Below are 17,255 nucleotides of genomic sequence, written 5' to 3'. Positions count from 1 at the left end.
TAAGCTCTCAGAGATCTACTACAATAATCTACTTAAATTGTATATTTTCCTCCTGCGGAAGAGACCTGACTGAAGCAGCATTTTGGTCTTAAAGGACTATAAGGACCAGCAGACCGGTCTTGAAGGACTGTGGACCCATTGTTACAAATGGTTCCAAAACGCTGCTGAAAAGTGATGGCGAAGGAACAACATAGAAACGTTCATTCCGACCTAAAACTACAATCCCCTGCCCCAGGCAATCATTTTATCATTGAGATCCACCCCGATTTAAACCAATCGGAGGTGTGTATGAATGGACAGACACGTACACCGTCCTATGAGAGTGCAAATGTAGTAGGTATGTGTGGTTGGCTGGGCATTGATATTGCCTTTGAGCGCAAGTCTGGCGGCAGTGCGATGTCTCGGGTTACTTAGAAAGGACTGACATGGATTCGGAGCAATGACCACAATTCTAACCCTGAAAAGAACTTAGTTTATGCCTTGAAGGAATATCTATATTGTTGCAATGAGTAAGTCGCTTTGAAAATCCTAAATTGAAAATCAAAAGTTTTGCGAATCAGATTAAAGTACAAATGAAGTTGCAATTAGTGCTACGGATAATTTACATAACTTTTCTAATTTGTTATTTTGTATAATCTGGCGTTGAAATACATTTAATGTAATAATTTAAAATGTATTATTGTCATTTATTATTGCAGTCTATGCCTGAGGTATGCTTGTTTAAGTGTATACTGTACACACCTACATAAGCGTGTTCAGGGGTGCTACAAGGAATTCTGGGTCCCTGGAAAAAAGTTACAGAATAAGACTATTTACTATTGGAAACCCACAACAGTGGGGCCGTGCAAACCAAGGGTTTCAGGAATCCTTCACTCTTTTCCCCATGTTAGTGACAATTTGTGTGTGTGTGTGTGTGTGTGTGTGTGTGTGTGTGTGTGTGTGTGTGTGTGTGTGTGTGTGTGTGTGTGTTAGGGGAGTAACGCTATTCTAGGATTCTTGTTACAGGGGGCTCTGTCATATTTCAGGACTAGGAAGGATGACCAAGGGACAAGATATCCCTGGTCACTCTGAACAGGATGACCAAGGGACAAGATATCCCTGGTCACTCTGAACAGGATGACCAAGGGACAAGATATCTCTGGTCACTCTGAACAGGATGACCAAGGGACAAGAGATCCCTGGTCACTCTGAACAGGATGACCAAGGGACAAGATATCTCTGGTCACTCTGAACAGGATGACCAAGGGACAAGAGATCCCTGGTCACTCTGAACTGAGCGTTTTGTTTGTAGGATTTCTGCTGTGGTCTCACTGAACTGCTGGTTATGTTCAATGTTAATAAGATGTTTTTGAAAATGTTCTTTTGTTGTTTATAGGTGAAATGGACCTAGCACCTCCACCCTCCCGCCCCTCCTCTATCACACCGAAAACCTCTCCCTCCACACTGGATGGACCTCTTGCTTCCTCCTCCACATCCCCCCCGATTATCCCCCCTTCCCTCCCTGCCTCCCAATCCTGCTCCCTCCCAGTCCCCCCCAAACCCACCAACCCTCTGAAACCAACTCCTACTCCATCCTCCTCTCCTCTGCCCTCCATCCCTACTGTAACCTCTCCTCCTTCAATCTCCACGACTTCATCAAACCACATTCCTCCTCCTCCACCTTCCAGCCCCTCTTCTCCTAAACCACCTCCCCCTGTCACCTCCTCTCCTAAACCGCCTCCCACTGTCACCTCCTCTCCTAAACCACCTCCCCCTGTCACCTCCTCTCCTAAACCGCCTCCCACTGTCACCTCCTCTCCTAAACCACCTCCCCCTGTCACCTCCTCTCCTAAACCACCTCTCTCTGTCACCTCCTCCACCCCTCTTACCCCATCACCTGCATCAACTTCTTCTTCGCTGACCTCCTCCCCAGCCCCCAGCTCCTCTCCAGCTCCCAGCCCCTCTCTGGCCTCCCCCAGCCCTCCAGCTGCTCCCAAACAGAAGAGGTTTGCTACCGCGGCCAAGAGGGTGTTGATTCAGGAGAGGCTGAGGAAGTCAGAGGAAGAGGAGGGCCAAGAAGACGATGAAGGTACGGGCTGAACAAGGGCTTTCCAGACAGCTTTGGCTCCTACGTTACTATGAGCTACTGTGAATCACTGGTCTCTGGTCTAAGATGGTCTTGACCACCGATAAGTTGCAGCGATAGAGAAGTTACGAGCTCAGAAACTTGTGATTAGAAGGTGTGTGGACTAAAATCACATCCGATAGATTGGGGCAGTTTCAAAGAACAACACTGTTAGCTTTTGATGGAAGGCAAGCAGTAGACCTGCAGCATGCAGCAAGAGAGAAGAGGCTGACCGCTGCCAGAAGGTTAGGTTCTGACAGGTCAGGAGTGATGTTTTGAGAGAAATCTCACAAAACGAAAGAGAAGTGGCGTGGCGATGAAAGAGGTGAAAGAACCTGACCTGGCCTGTTCTATCTGCATTAAAGGAAGCACACACACACAATCACACGCATACACACACACACTTCTGCAAACATAGAAAGACACACACATGCGCATACACGAAAACCCTTCTTGTTATGCTCATGTTACAAGACATATGTCAGAGGGGTTCGTTCATAGCTTGCTGCTAATGTGTTAGTAAATCACCACTGGGTCACGATGCTCTTTCTGTAAAAATACCCTGGAACAAAATGATGTTACATCTTAGAAGGCATTAGATTATCAAAGGAAATGTAAACTAGATAGATAAAGCACAGTTGATGCAGTATATATCAGGGCATATGTATTTTGCTGGACATCTCATGCACACAGATTAGATTACGACTGGTTACACAAGCACTGGGACATGCTTGTTTTCATAATATCGATCACCTATCGCCAGTATCTAGTTTACAGAAAACCACCTATGTATTGAGTCTACAGAGAAGCTCAAAATAAGGAAGAAGGGAATGTGCATTCAGGAACCATCTCTAAAGATAAGGATCACAAGTCACTTGTTAAGGTAGAAGGCCCAGTATTCTCCACCTGTCATCTTCTATCCTCCTCTCCTCTCCACCTCTCCTTCCCTCCCCTACTCCTCCTCTCTTCCTGGACTCACCTCTCCCAGATGGAGAGCAGGAAGAAAACCTGACCTTGGAGGAGACTGAGGAGAAGGCCAAGGCTGGAGATGCCAGAGCACAGACTAATGTGAGTCTCTCTCTCTGTCCCTCCCTCTCTCCCCTATCTCTTAGGGTGATCCTATCCTATCTCCCCTATCTCACACACAACCAGACTCCAAAACGTACACATGCACACGATGCTAGTTGAGGCATGGCCTGCAGACTGGTGAGAGTAGACATTGTGATGTGTGGAGGGCTGGTCAAGAGAGTGTGGGTCTATTTTCAGCTGCCTGAAAGATGAGCCCCAGCTCTGAATATAACACACACACACAAACACACACATATGCAATTGTATACATGTTTTTGTGCACTCATGAAGCGTGAAACTCATGAAAACACAAAACCCACACACATCTTTCTAACATTGAAAGACTAATGGTTTATATACTCAATTGTGCATTACAGAAACTTGGGTTGATGCACATCGTTTTTTAAAGACACACACAATACACACAATACACAAAAGCATAAGGAGCTGAGACTGCATATATGACCCTCTAGTTCTAAAAGGGTAAATTCCTAGCTGTTGACTTGAACTGATCTGTTACTTGAACTTATACTATAGAAATACTTCTACACTGCCCACCCACCATCTCTCTTTCAGAAATGCACACCCATACCACACACATACACACACACACACACACACACTTGTTGAATAAGGTTTGTGTAAAGTGAAAGTTAAGGAACTATAGTTATAAACTATGGTCATCTGATACGAGTTTGGCTCTCTGGAGAAGGAAGTATGACTAAGCTTTTGTAGGCCAAGATGAGGATGCATTGTGGGTGTTGTAGTTTAGTAACAGAGCAGACCGAATGGAGTGATTCCAATACTTCCTATACTGAAGACAAAACAGTTTTCCCACTAGTGGACCTAACACAGCACGCTATATTTGGAAACTCACTTCAGGATAGAACTGGCACAATACTGGCGCGCATAAGTGCTGTGAATTATCCCTGAACAACTGTAAAAAAAATACGTGTCCTGTTTTGCAGCTGGCTAAACATTACCTGGAGCTAGCTGAGGAGAAGGATGCGGAGCTTAATAACCACCTGGCAGTTGATTGGCTGATGCAGGCCGCCAAGCAGGGTCGGAAGGGAGCCGCCCGGATATTGCAGCGATGCTGGATAAAGAGGAAAGGTAGAGAGGGAGAAAGATAGAGAGATAGGGACGGGAAGAGCTTAGTGGTAGAGCATTATCCTGCAGATGAAGGTGCAGGTTCAAATCCCTCCTGCATGTCATTTTGGGTAAACACGTCTGTTAACTTACATTAACATAGGGTGAGAGGGAGAGGGAGGGAGAATGGGAATGAAAGATAAGATTTTGATTTCCTATCCACCTCCTTGATGGTCTATCCTCCTCTTTCGTCTTATGCCCCCCCCCTCCTCCCCCTCTTCCCCTCCTTCCTCCAGGCATAACCCCTGAGAATGAGGAGGCAGTGCGTAAACTGTCCACGGAGAGCAAGTTTGAGCAGTCAGTGCGCAAGGCGGCCATGATGATGTACTGGAAGCTAAACCCAGACAGGAAGGAGAAGATGGCCGTGTCTGAGATGCTGGAGAACGTCGGCCAGGTCAATTATGTGCAGGGTAGGTCATTTACACACACACACTCATGCGCACGCACACAGCCACCACAGTCACACATTCACACACACGTTTGCGTACGCATACACACACACACACACGCAGTAGAAGAAAGGAGACAGACGCACACTGAAATGTTTGGCTGTTTTACAGTGTCATTCTTTTCTTATACCACTAGGTGGCATCTCTAGCAGGGTCCCTCCCACCTCAGTCCAAACACAGAAGGTTCTGGAGCGCATGGTCACCAGAGAATGTACGTGTGTCATGCACTCTGTATGATGTCTAGGTGTAGGTGTGGTTAAAAAAGAGAAAAAGATGATGACAGACAGAACATTATCTCTTCGTCAGGGGTCATTCCCTACTGTGCAACTGTGTGTGTGTGGGTGTGTATGTCTGCATAATGTGCGTGTGTGTGGGTGTGTATGTGTGCATAATGTGTGTGTGCGTATGTGTGTCCTCCTAGCTGGCCAGTACGTGGACCTGGATGACTTTGTAGAGATCACTAAGAAGTACGCCCAAGGCATCGCTCCCACACCTGGCCTGGACGCCACTCAAAAGAAAAGCCCTGCTTCCCAAGATGACAAGACGGTACGCATGGATCATCAGAACAGCATGATTGCGAATTCTATTGAATTGATGCCATTTATGTATGTGTGTTGTTGAGATATGTTTCTTACACCGTGTATGGAAGCTGAGATGTGGTTCATTTGCACTTTGCCTGGTAAATGGTGATCTTTAACCAAACATACAGACTAATCATTGAAGTACTGTTAGAACTATGCACTGATATTCTGCTGTACTTTCTATGTGCACTATTTCTATGTAACTTTCGATAAAAGCATTTGCTAAATTGCTGAAATGCCATGGACACACATGGTGTGTGTGTTATGGAGTTGGGCCGTTAATCAGAAGGTTGTTGGTTCGATTCTCGGCTGTTCCAAATGACGTTGTGTCCTTGGGCAAGGCACTTCACCCTACTTGCCTCGGGGAGAATGTCCCTGTACTCACTGTAAGTGGCTCTGGATAAGAGCGTCTGCTAAATGACTACATGTAAATGTGTGTCCACCAGCAGAACAAAGGACTGGTGCCCACGGAGGGCAGGAAGAGGAGTGGTGTGTGGGGGATGGGCAGGGGTGGCACCATGCTGGACAACGGTCGCAGCGGAGCCATGAAGAGAGCCATGGACATCAAATCCCACCTCCTGGTATGACCAATCATATCTCCTTTTAGGACATTACAACACTAGCATGTCACGTCCAAACACAATGCCAACATCCAACCATATCAATTGACATTATTTGCCTCTCTCTCTCCCTCCTCTCTCCCTTTTTCCATCTCTCCCTCCCCATTCCTCTCTCTCTCTCTTCTCATTTTCTCGCTTCTCTCTCTCAGGTTTTGCAGTACCCTATCCATGCCATCCTGGAGATGAAGGAGCACCTAATTGATTGGGCGTCCCGTGCGGGCGTCCAATGGCTCAGCACGATCATCCCCACACACCATGTCAACGCGCTGATCTTCTTCTTCATCATCAGCAACCTGACCGTCGACCTCTTTGCCTTTGTGATCCCCCTGCTTGTGTTCTACCTCTCCTTCATCTCCATGGTGATCTGCACGCTGCGCATCTTCCAAAGCAGCAAGGTCGGCCGGTAGCCACGAACACCTTCCCCCCCTGCCCCCATGTCTCTGGATAACACCCCCCCTCTCCCTTGTCTCTCTACCACTCCCCCCCAGGCGTGGGAGAACTTCCGGGCCCTGACGGACCTGCTGACCCGCTTCGAGCCGGGCCTGGATGTGGAGCAGGCGGAGACCAACTTCGGCTGGAACAACCTGGAGCCCTACCTGTATTTCATCCTGTCCGTCTTCTTTGTCATCTTCTCCTTCCCGGTAGCCGACAAGGGCTGGATCCCCTGCTCCGAGCTCTACACCGTCGCCATCTTCCTCACCGCCGTCAGCTACATGAGCCTCAGCCCTTCTGCTGCTACCTACGCTCGTCGGGCGCTCATCATAGAGGTCTTGGGGGGGGGAGTCTACGTTTAGCTAACACCTAGTAACCGGCAGGGTTGTACGCCGTGTAATGCTAACCACCTTCCTGAAGGGGTTTATTGTTTATTGTAATGTGTTTGCGGTGGTGATTTCCAGGTGGCGTCGTCGCTGTGTGCCCTCACCAGGTTCCTTCCTGACACGATGGAGGTGCCTCGCATGCTGAGCCTCACCTTCGCCACGCTGCCACTAGGGGAGTCGGTGGTGCTGAAGCTCAGCCTCCCCTGCGTCCTCTATGTCTATCTCTTCTACTTGTTCTTCAGGTAAACGCGGAGGGCTTCGGCCCGTGTATCCGTCTCTCTGGGATGTGGGTCTCTCTGTGGGATGTTTACGGTAGCGTGTGCTGGTGCCCGTTGGACAGGATGTCGTTTAGGTATCTGCTTAGTATTGTATTCAGGTGATGCTGTGTCACTTTGAACTAGGAGTGATCAAGCATTCTCTTTCCCCCTTCCCCTCTTCCTCGCCTGCCCTCCTTCCTCTCCAACTTCAACTCTCTTCCTCGCCCCTCTCCCTCCTCACACCCAGTATGGCTTGTATGCGTGGGTTCCGAGGCACCTACTGCTTCCTGGTCCCCTACCTGGTGTGCTTCATGTGGTGGGAGTTCTCCGTGGTGCTCCTCCAGAACTCCTCGCCTTTGGGTCTCATCCGCACCTGCGTGGCCTACTTCCTGTTCCTGTTCGCCCTGCCCGTGCTGGCGGTGGGTCTGGCTGCCCTGCTGTTCATCCAGCTGGTCAAGTGGTTCCTGGAGCTGGAGCTGACCAAGATGCTGGTGACGTTGGCGGTGTGCGCCATCCCAGTCACCCTGCGCCTCTGGACTCGATTCAGCCTCTCCATCCTGGATGTGTTCCACACCCTGACCAACCGCGGCGTGGTCAAGCTCATCCTGGCCTGCATCTGCACCGTGGTGCTCTTCTGCTGGATGTACGTGTACCACACGGAGGGGCTTAAGGTGTACAACTCCACACTGACCTGGAGACAGTACGGGCAGCTGTGCGGCCCGCCGTCCTGGGACGCAAAGGGCGTGGCCCAGACGCAGGTGTTCTGCTCCCACCTGGAGGGGCACCGCGTCACCTGGACGGGCACCTTCAAGCACGTGAGCGTCGCGGAGACGGAGAACGGGGCCCAGTCCGTCATCAACATGCTGCCCGTGTTCATGGGGGACTGGTTGCGCTGCCTCTATGGGGAGAAGTATCCCAAATGCGAGCAGAGGAACGCTTCCGCCATCGCCGCTTCCGTCCATGCTAACTTCACGACCGGCGCAGACGGCGACGCCGACCCCCCGGGGTCGCCCTCCCCGCCGCCGGTCGCCGTCCCGGTCCTGCTGCACATGGATGAAGAGGAGCTGTGTCAGATCAAAGTCCTGGCTAAGCACGGCTGCCATGTCAAGCGCTTTGACAGCCACCGCTTCCAGGTGACGGTGGGCATGCTCCAGGAGGGGGGCGGCGCCGCCGACCCGGCCCGGGACATCGTCCTCATGGCCAGCCACGAGTTCAGGCAGGTCCTACTGAACTTGGAACCAGGAAGCACAGTTGAGTTCAGCACCAAGCTGGGGGGTCGTCTGGGGGGTCGGGTCCCGGCCTTCGAGCTGAAGGCCATCAACTGCCTGGACTGCATGTCCTCACTGCTGCCCGAGGGACGCCAGGTGAAGATCGAACGCGACTGGAGACGCACCACGTTGCGCGCCATGAAGTTTGCCTTTGACTTCTTCTTCTCGCCCTTCCTGTCCGCCAGGATCAACGTGTGACACATGTAAGGGAGAATAAGCTGTGTGATAAAGACAGACAGGGAGAGAGAGAAAGAGAGAGAGTGGGAGAAAGAGAGAGGTTGAATTTCGTTTTCTTTTCTCTGTATTTTGTCTCTTGGGGTGGCTAGCATATTACCGTGGTCACACACAGCATTGTTTACAGATGGTGTCCTTTCGAACACAATACATTTTATACTGCAAACTGGAGAAATTGTTTTCATTCGGTGGAATAGCATGCTTTTGCATGTGTTTACAATCGTGGTGTTACAAATTGGGTTAAAAAAAAATTGTCATCTTTTGCCTTACAAATGTACTGCATGTGTATGAGCAAATGTGTGTGTCTGGGGGGTTATGTGTGTGTATTTTTACAGTACAAATGTGAAGTATTTATTTGCAGTGGGCTGTTTAACAGTAGTTAAACTGAGTGTGGTACTTTAAAGGAAAATTTTATTTTAACGAAACATTATTATTTGGAATTTGTCTTTTTTGCTGTCTTAATATTACCGCTGTGTCTTATACTGGCTCATGTCAGTAAGCACAGAAACACACACACACACGACACCAACCGACCAGAATAAGGCTGTCTCTGAGAACGGAAGGCTTTGAAAATGTTCCAGTTCTATATTTGGTCACACCACAAACCTGTTCTAACTGGCAGCAGTGGTGTCCCTTATGCTGGTGTACTGTTTCACAGAGCCAGCAGCTCGAAACTGGGACTTCATTATGGCCCTAAACACACTGTACAGTCTCACACGGCCTTCTGACGCCATGTCCTTCAGTCTCAGTCATGTCAGCTACATTGAGACAAGGCCAGCTGCTGTCTTCCCTCTGGCAGGCCTCTGTCCACTTCACATCCTCATCTTCACTCGCTGTTCTCTGTCTGCAGTATTTGGGCGCTGACTGCATCAGACAGTTGCTGCACTGTTGTTAGGGCAATCTATCAACAGACAATGCGTATACTCATTCCATCTAATTTGGAGGGAGCTTAGTTAGCCTAGCATGCTAACTTTTAGTTGCCTGCATTTAACTTACTTGATGTCTGTCATTTTGCTTTGTCATGACTTATCAAATATGATCTTGCGCTCTCTCTCTGGGTGACAATAGGCAATTAAATAAATGACTGATTCAACAAACCACAGCAGACAAAGTCCCAGTCACTCCTACAGTTTATTTTCTCTTATTTATTCACATTCCTTCATTCGTCTCATTTCAGGTTCAAATTTGTGAGTCTGTCCTCAGATTAGAATAGTCTTCTGTTAGTTCTTTAAGTCTTTTTTTGTAGTTGTATAGATATACAGGCTAAGAACACTGGATAAGGGCAAACATGCTACTGTACTGTGTTCCTGGACACAGAACTAACTTTGTACTGGTCCTCTGTGTGTGGCTAGGATGGCGATGGAGGCTGGACTGCTGCTGCGTTTTGATGAGAGGAGAGGAACGCGTGATGTGGTGATGCCACCCCTCCTCGAGTGTTGCTATGGAAATCATTTTCTTTGTGGTGTTTACCATCATGCAGTGCTTTGGTCTGACATCTTTCATGTCATCTGGATGATGTTTAAGAGACCCAGGCCAAATACTATTTGCAACTACTGTCAAATACATGGATTGCATTGGTCAATTCGACATAACTATCAAAACCATCCATATCAGACAACAGCATCATTTCATTAAGGGTAAACTGCAAAGCAAATACACCTTAATGACCAAGTCTGTTGGTTTGTTAGGTTGATCAGACTGATGGTCTCCCCTGACTGTACATGGTGGTGAAGTCTTAGCCCTGGCATTACAACACAGTCTCTGTAATCACCTATGGTGTGGTAGCATGGAGATATGATCCTTGTTCTACAGTGAAGAAGCAGCTGATATACAGTGAGAGGAACTCCTACTATGACAGTATCATTGAGATATAAGAGGGGTGAGAAGAGGAGGGATTGGACGAAATAAAGACAGGGAAGTCAACAGATAAAACAAAGGAGAAACAAAGTCATTTGACATAAATATGAAAGGCTCTTGAAATATACTTCCACAGGGATCATCTTACTTCCCTTTAAGGAAGTCTGTTTCTCAGATTGGACAAACTCGGATTCTAAACTTATCAAAACTCTTCTTCAGTTTTGGGCTAACACTACATAATGTGTTGACTGACAAGAACAGTGTTTATATTAGAAACAGTGACGGACATGGGTATATACAGACAGTGTAATATGGAGTGTGTATACAACATCAAGTATAACAGTTGTTAAGTAAAGGAAGCTTGTGTATGGGACAGTAAGACAGTACTTCCAGGTCAAACCCTCAAAGGTTATCTTGCATTTCTTGGGGAGTGCCGTTCCAGGTGAATGGACCAAGCAAGTTCACCGGCACATTAAGATGTTACCGGAATGTGTCCATCCCTTAACCGGTAAACAGTAAGACAACATTCACACTACTGTCTGCGGTGAAAGAAAGTGCAGACGTTGATTGGCTCCAGACACTGTGGAGGACTTGTACATTGTCGACTTCGGCTGCTTGTAAGTTACGGCAGTTGAGTCAGGCCTCCTAGTGACAAAACCCACCACATTGTGATTCCAGTATGGGTGAAAACGTGAGTGGGGAAGTGCTACAGGATAAGTGATGGGCTTGCGTTTGGTGAGCTGTTTAACTCTGAGACATTGCTGCCCTGCCGACTGGTAAGAGTTTCTGCATCTCTATATTTCCATGTCACCCAATCAGAACCTGTCAAATGTATAGATCTTCCCCATGAAATGTGAACAGTGGCAAAGGGTTCAAAGGTTCATCCGCTGACTGTAACATGTGAGGTCCAGGATATGAGGTTGACATGTGTGTGTCAGTGTGTGTGTCACTGTCCGTGAGTCTCAGGGTTGACCCTGTCCTGGAAGATGTAGAGGTTATTGGTGGCTGCTATGGCAATGATGTTCTCTGCTGGGTGCCAGGCCATGTGGAGGATCTTCTTGGTGAAGTCCAGGCTGTCCACGCCCACGTCGCCGCGGCGACGCTTGCCGCCTGAGTAGACCCGCCGCGTACGTAGCACGGCTCGAGGTTTGCTGGTCTCCCGCCACGCCTCCAGGGTCACGCCCTTCCCTGTCTCCCTGTCAAACATCCGGAAGAAGCTGTTGTACGCCCCCGTCATGATCACGCTGGGGAGAGGAGAGGGGGGGAGGCCGGGGGAAGAGACGGAGGGGAGGAGGAGAAGGGGAGACAAAAGATCAAAAGGGAATATGGGGTGGGGGAAATGGAATTAGAGGGAAAAGAAAAGGGAGCGAGGAGGAGGAGGAGGAGAGTGGAAGAGGTCAAGGGTGGTTAAGACGAGGGAACAGAAGAAAGGAAAAGGAAGCAGTAAAGAGGGGTGGATGGAAGGCAAAGAGGAAAGAAGAGGAGGCCAGTTGATGGAAGGGATGGAGAGGATTGGAGGAGTGAGCAGGAAATAAGGGATGGATGGGAGGTGTGCACAGCCAGTTAGTGGGATTGATGAAATGTCAGAGAAATGCCAAGCAGAGGATGGAGGGAAACGGACCTGTCACACAAACTGTTCACACAATCACACACACAATCACACACAAACACATCCCACACACACGCCCTACCTGTCTGAGCTGTTCCAGACACACTCAAACTTGTCAAAGATGCAGTCGTTCTCATACAGAGAACACAGCTTGCTCCTCAGGTACTCGTGCACCTGCCCAGGAGAGGGAGAAGGGGGGAGAGGGGGAGAGGGGGGAGGGGGGATGGGGAAAGGGAAAGGGGGGAGGAGGGGGAGAACGAGCGGGTGAAGTGAGAGTAGGAGAGAGGCGGAGAGGGAGAAAGAGAAAGACACAGACACCGAAATTTTAACATTTTATGTACGCCACATTTCCACAATGCCATGATAACAGCTTACTGTTTCAGTCAATAATACAATCCTTACTACATTTAACATTTTAGCATTTCGATTCTATAGATTTACCATCTTTTCCACAGACCTTGTTTTCCACTACATGTGTTTAGGTTTCATGGTTTCACCTGGTAGGTCTCCACAGGGCCCTTCTCCATATGCAGGTCCCACACCTTGGTGGTGAGGTAGTCTCTGGTGAGCAGGTATCTCCCGCTGTGGCTGAACTTCACGTCTGATACGGAGGAGATGATCTCAGAGAAGAAGGAGCGGCTTCCTGGGTCCTCCGGCTCCTCAAACACTAAAGGGAGGAAAAGAGACACACAGAGATTTGCCACATTTCCACAATGCTTGGTAACCTATGATATGTCTGGGTTTAGGTGCCTCCTGTGTGTGTTCTGTGTGTGTGTGTACAGTGTTATACATTGGTGATAGTGTGTGTGTGTGTGTTTGATTGTCCTGGGTTCACCCTCACGTTTGGTGTGTCTGTCGCAGAGGGCGCCGGCTCTCATGTCACACAGCCTCAGGGTGCCCTTGCTGCTGCTGTAGACGAACAGGTGGCAGTGCTGCGGGTGGAACTCTGCAGACGTGATCACCTCCGTCAGCTCCTCCATGTTGGCTGGCTTTATGTCCACGATGTCTGAGGGAGGTGTGGTCAGGGAGACCTAAAACAGTCACTCAGACGGAGGGATGGTGGTGCAGATGGAAGGGTTAGGGGGAGGGATGGTGGTGCAGATGGAAGGGTTAGGGGGAGGGATGGTGGTGCAGATGGAAGGGTTAGGGGGAGGGATGGTGGTGCAGATGGAAGGGTTAGGGGGAGGGATGGTGGTGCAGATGGAAGGGTTAGGGGGAGGGATGGTGGTGCAGATGGAAGGGTTAGGGGGAGGGATGGTGGTGCAGATGGAAGGGTTAGGGGGAGGGATGGTGGTGCAGATGGAAGGGTTAGGGGGAGGGATGGTGGTGCAGATGGAAGGGTTAGGGGGAGGGATGGAGGTGCAGATGGAAGGGTTAGGGGGAGGGATGGAGGTGCAGATGGAAGGGTTAGGGGGAGGGATGGAGGTGCAGATGGAAGGGTTTGGGGGAGGGATGTGGGATGAGGGTTGGGTGGGCTGCTTTTCTGCTCTTAATCTGTTTAGTTTTATCATGTGCACTAACTCTCACACGCACACACACAAGATCCACATTGCTATATGCAGCGGGTCCTGGGTGGTTTAGAGGAGAGAGTGCGCTGTGAGTGAATTATTTAAACTCCCTTCCACGGATGATGCTCAGCCTTTCTAGGTCAGCTTCCTGTTCATAAAGGAACTGGCAGGAGAGGCTTGTTGGGCACGCTCCACCCTGGCCTGGTCCCTGGTACACAGCTCCACCCTGGCCTGGTCCCTGGTACACAGCTCCACCCTGGCCTGGTCCCTGGTACACAGCTCCACCCTGGCCTGGTCCCTGGTACACAGCTCCACCCTGGCCTGGTCCCTGGTACACAGCTCCACCCTGGCGAATGTATTTGTGCACCTCTGAGCATGTGTGTGTGTGTGCTTTCCTTATTGTGTGTGTCTGTATGTGTGTGTGTGCTCGACCAGGCGGGAAGGATACTGAAGCTGCGGTCGGTGATGCCCAAATTCCACATGTTGATGCGCAGGTCATCAGCAGACATGTAGGTCTCTCCATCGCTGTTGACTGAGATGGAGTTGACGTGGTAGGTGTGTCCGTTGGAGAACACTCGTCTGGGACGAACTTCCACCATCAGATCTGTGGGCTTCAGCACCGGCACCTGGGATGGAGAGAAGGATGGATACATGGAGGGACGAATGGATGGATAGAATGAGGGAGGTGTGTGTGTATCCCTGCGTGTGTGTGTGTTTGTGTGTGTGTGTGTGTGTGTGTGTTCGCCCCCACCTGCAGTGAGGTGACAGTGGCGATGTCCTTGATCCTGCCCTCCTCGTCCTTCAGGTTGTATCCCTCAGGACGCTTGTCTCTCTCGCTCACTTTCCATAGCTTGATGGTCTTATCTGTCTCACAGGGGAACGGGGTCAGAGGAACTCATGAACACATCCTGGACCAGCAGGCCTCCAGGCTCCTGAGAGAACACCTGAACACCTTAGATATATGAGTGGATGGTGAAGGCTGTTCTGCTATGACCAATCCTTTCATGTTAGACCAACGAGTATCTTCAATACGGGAGGGGGGAAGGAGGCATTCATCAGAGTATTGAAACTGAGCTCCAGATAGTTCATAGGAGGAATTCGGTTTTGTTTTTGTTGTCAGGCAGCATTATGGGTATTGTGTTTCCTCACCATTGGTGGAGAGGAGGAAGTGGGCGGCGTTCTGTTGGGGGAGCCAGCGGATCTTGTTGATCTTCTCCTCGATCTCCAGGCTCTTCAGGTAGTCAAAGTCCGGTTCATGGCTCTGGAACGTGCTGTAGACATTGTACTCCCCCGACTCCCCCCCTGCCTCCCCTACGTCCTCAGCTTCCCCTTTAGACTGGAAGAGTGGGGAGACAGAAAAGCTCAGCCCTCACTCCCAGGGATGATAGTTGCACTACTTTTGATTCAGTCAACCCAGGGGCATGAAGAAAGCACAGCAAAAAAGACCTCCCCCACCCCCCTCTTTTTCCACCTTTCTCCCCTCTGTCTCCTTACTTCCCTCCCTTCCTCCCCTCTCTCTCGCTCCCTCCCCTCTCTCTCCCTCCCTCCCTCCCTCCTTCCCTCTATCTCTCCCTCCCTCTCTCCCTCCCTGTCTCTTTTTCTCTACCTCACTCTTGTCCTTCCCCCTCCCCCTATCTCTCCCTTCTTCCTTCCCTCCCTTCCTCCCCTCTATCCCTTCCTCCCCCATATCTCTCCCTTCTTCCTTCCCTCCATTCCTCCCCTCTATCCCTCCCTCCCTCTATCCCTCCCTCCCTCCTTCCCTCCCTTCCTCCCCTCTATCCCTCCCTCCCTCTGTCTCTCTCTACCTCCTTCCACCCTTTCTCTTTCCCTTCCTTCCTACCTCTGTCTCTCTCTGGAAGATGACCACTCGGCCGCCCTTATCCCCTGTGGCCAGCAGGTGGCCGGTCTGGTTGAATTCCACCGTGGAGATGACATCAGCTGGGGAGGGGGAGAGGGAAAAGGAGCAGGGAAAAGAAGTACAGAGAGAGAGATGATTGAGAGAGAAGGATGAGGGAGGGAGAAAGAGGGATGGGGAGGGCAGAGAGGGACGGAAATAGGGAAAGAGAGGGATGAGGGAGAGGAACGAGGGAGAGAGATAGAGGGATGAGAGAGGGAGTAAGGGAGTTAGAGTAATGTGGGAGACCGAGAAAAAAAGGGACAGTCAGGGGTAAGGTAAGGACAGAATCAGGGAAGAGAGAGGAAAGATCAAAACTAAGTATTACTTTCAACAACACAGGGGTAACATCCTCGGCTCCAACTATAGACCCACGGAGAGGACAGGAGAAATCAGGCCTAATTCATGAACACATATTGATCTAGCACAGTGATCTGGTGTGTGTGTGCATGTGTGTGCGTGTGTTCATGCAGTACCTTCAGTGACGTAGTCTCGGAGGAAGCTGTGGTTGATCTTGGAGCTCTCAGTGTCCTCGCCCATCTGAAGCTGAGGGGTAACCCGCCCACGCGCCCGCCCTGAAGGGAACGGTCCAATCCGTGCTCTCGCTCCTCTCCCAGGTTCCGCCCATGCTGCCGCGGCCTAGCGGAGCGGCCTGGAGCAGAGCATCGTGGGAAAAACAGGCAGCCCGGAAGGAAGGCCGCAGGATCGGAACAGACAGGGAGAGGGGGGACGGAGAGGAGAGAGAGGCAAAGACGAGCGAGGTGGGAAAGCGAGGGAGAGGGAGAGGGGAATGGAGAGATGGTCGGGAGGAGAGAGAGATGCTGACGAAGACAAAGGGAAGTAGCGGATCTCCGACACACGCCTACTGCATGCAGGAGGTGTGACCTCTGGCGTGATCACACACACACCCTAAAGAACACACTCACACATACACACCCTAAAGAACACACTCACACACACACACCCTAAAGAACACGCGCAACTTCCTCATACACACACATCATCTTCACTAGATCAAGCCCCGAGAAGAAGCAGGTGACAGGCCCTCTCGTCTGTGTGTGTGAGAGAGGAGAGATAGAGAGAAACTGAGACGGAGAGAAGCAGTCCTTATCCAACCCGGTGGCACAGCGGCAGTCCCAGTGTGTGTGTGTGTCTGATATCCTCGGCTCTGCGGTATCTCCTCCTCAGCAACAACCGGTCCCAAGGTGCTGTTGTGTAACGTAGTCCTTGATTTAAAAAGCTGACAACGTGATGGCCTTGTCTTCTACAAGAGGCATAGAAGGAGCATTGGCACACCTCGCAGCCTGTCTGCCTGCTCGCTGTCACTGTGTGTCCTCTACTGCGGTATGTGAGCGTGTGTGTGGAGAAAGAGAGAGAGCAAGAGAGCGGGAGTGATGGGGAGAAAAGGATAAGCAAAAGGTAGAAAAAGAGAGAGAGGGAGAGAGGGTAAGAGAAATAAGAGACAGCCAGTCGGTTGTCTGCTGATGCTGGGGATCTGTGCAGCATTTACTGTGTCATGGCAGCCTCCTCTCAGTCTGGCCAATCAGGGACCAGCTGTGGTTTCTGAGCCCCACCCACTGCAGGTGACGAGACAGAAAAGGCCAGAAGAGGGAGCTATGAGACACAGTTACAAAAACAACATACATAAAGATAAAAAAAATGATATATGATATATAAGAAAAATACTAACCTGATACCTTAAATATATTTCACATGTGAGTGTTCAACTTGCAACTACTGTTATTTTTTATTTAAATTAATATATATATATATACTTTATCTATATATATTCAAATTTTTATTTTTTAACTTATGAAAATGTATTATTGTATGAGGAGA

General features: G+C 49.9%; 2 protein-coding genes across 4 annotated transcripts; one reads left to right on the top strand and one right to left on the bottom strand.

Annotated features, from left to right (window-relative positions):
- Positions 1–394: 394 nt before the first annotated feature.
- Positions 395–9,646, top strand: wfs1a (Wolfram syndrome 1a (wolframin)). 2 transcript variants are annotated; one of them, XM_062477286.1, is made up of 12 exons: positions 395–509; positions 1,376–2,068; positions 3,093–3,172; positions 4,141–4,285; positions 4,558–4,731; positions 4,907–4,981; positions 5,192–5,316; positions 5,801–5,932; positions 6,121–6,366; positions 6,460–6,738; positions 6,868–7,031; positions 7,294–9,646. In XM_062477286.1, exons 1-12 carry the CDS (start codon positions 506–508, stop codon positions 8,510–8,512), a joined length of 3,336 nt encoding a protein of 1,111 aa, XP_062333270.1. In that variant the 5' UTR covers positions 395–505; the 3' UTR covers positions 8,513–9,646. The 2 variants fall into 2 exon arrangements, with proteins under 2 accessions (XP_062333270.1, XP_062333269.1); XM_062477285.1 differs by having other exon boundaries at positions 5,798–5,932.
- Positions 9,647–9,666: 20 nt separating this feature from the next.
- ppp2r2ca (protein phosphatase 2, regulatory subunit B, gamma a) lies at positions 9,667–16,933 on the bottom strand. 2 transcript variants are annotated; one of them, XM_062477350.1, is made up of 9 exons: positions 15,893–16,933; positions 15,363–15,460; positions 14,672–14,858; positions 14,274–14,386; positions 13,971–14,148; positions 12,856–13,020; positions 12,512–12,681; positions 12,097–12,188; positions 9,667–11,649 (listed from the first exon to the last, which is right to left on the bottom strand). In XM_062477350.1, exons 1-9 carry the CDS (start codon positions 15,954–15,956, stop codon positions 11,352–11,354), a joined length of 1,365 nt encoding a protein of 454 aa, XP_062333334.1. In that variant the 5' UTR covers positions 15,957–16,933; the 3' UTR covers positions 9,667–11,351. The 2 variants fall into 2 exon arrangements, with proteins under 2 accessions (XP_062333334.1, XP_062333335.1); XM_062477351.1 differs by lacking the exons at positions 15,363–15,460; positions 15,893–16,933 and having other exon boundaries at positions 14,274–14,390; positions 14,672–14,788.
- Between the last annotated feature and the right edge of the window lie 322 nt (positions 16,934–17,255).

This window comes from Osmerus eperlanus, chromosome 14, assembly GCF_963692335.1.
Source record: "Osmerus eperlanus chromosome 14, fOsmEpe2.1, whole genome shotgun sequence".
Lineage (NCBI taxonomy): Eukaryota > Metazoa > Chordata > Actinopteri > Osmeriformes > Osmeridae > Osmerus > Osmerus eperlanus.
Note: the sequence above shows the minus strand (reverse complement) of the source record. Positions and strands in the feature narration are given on the sequence as shown.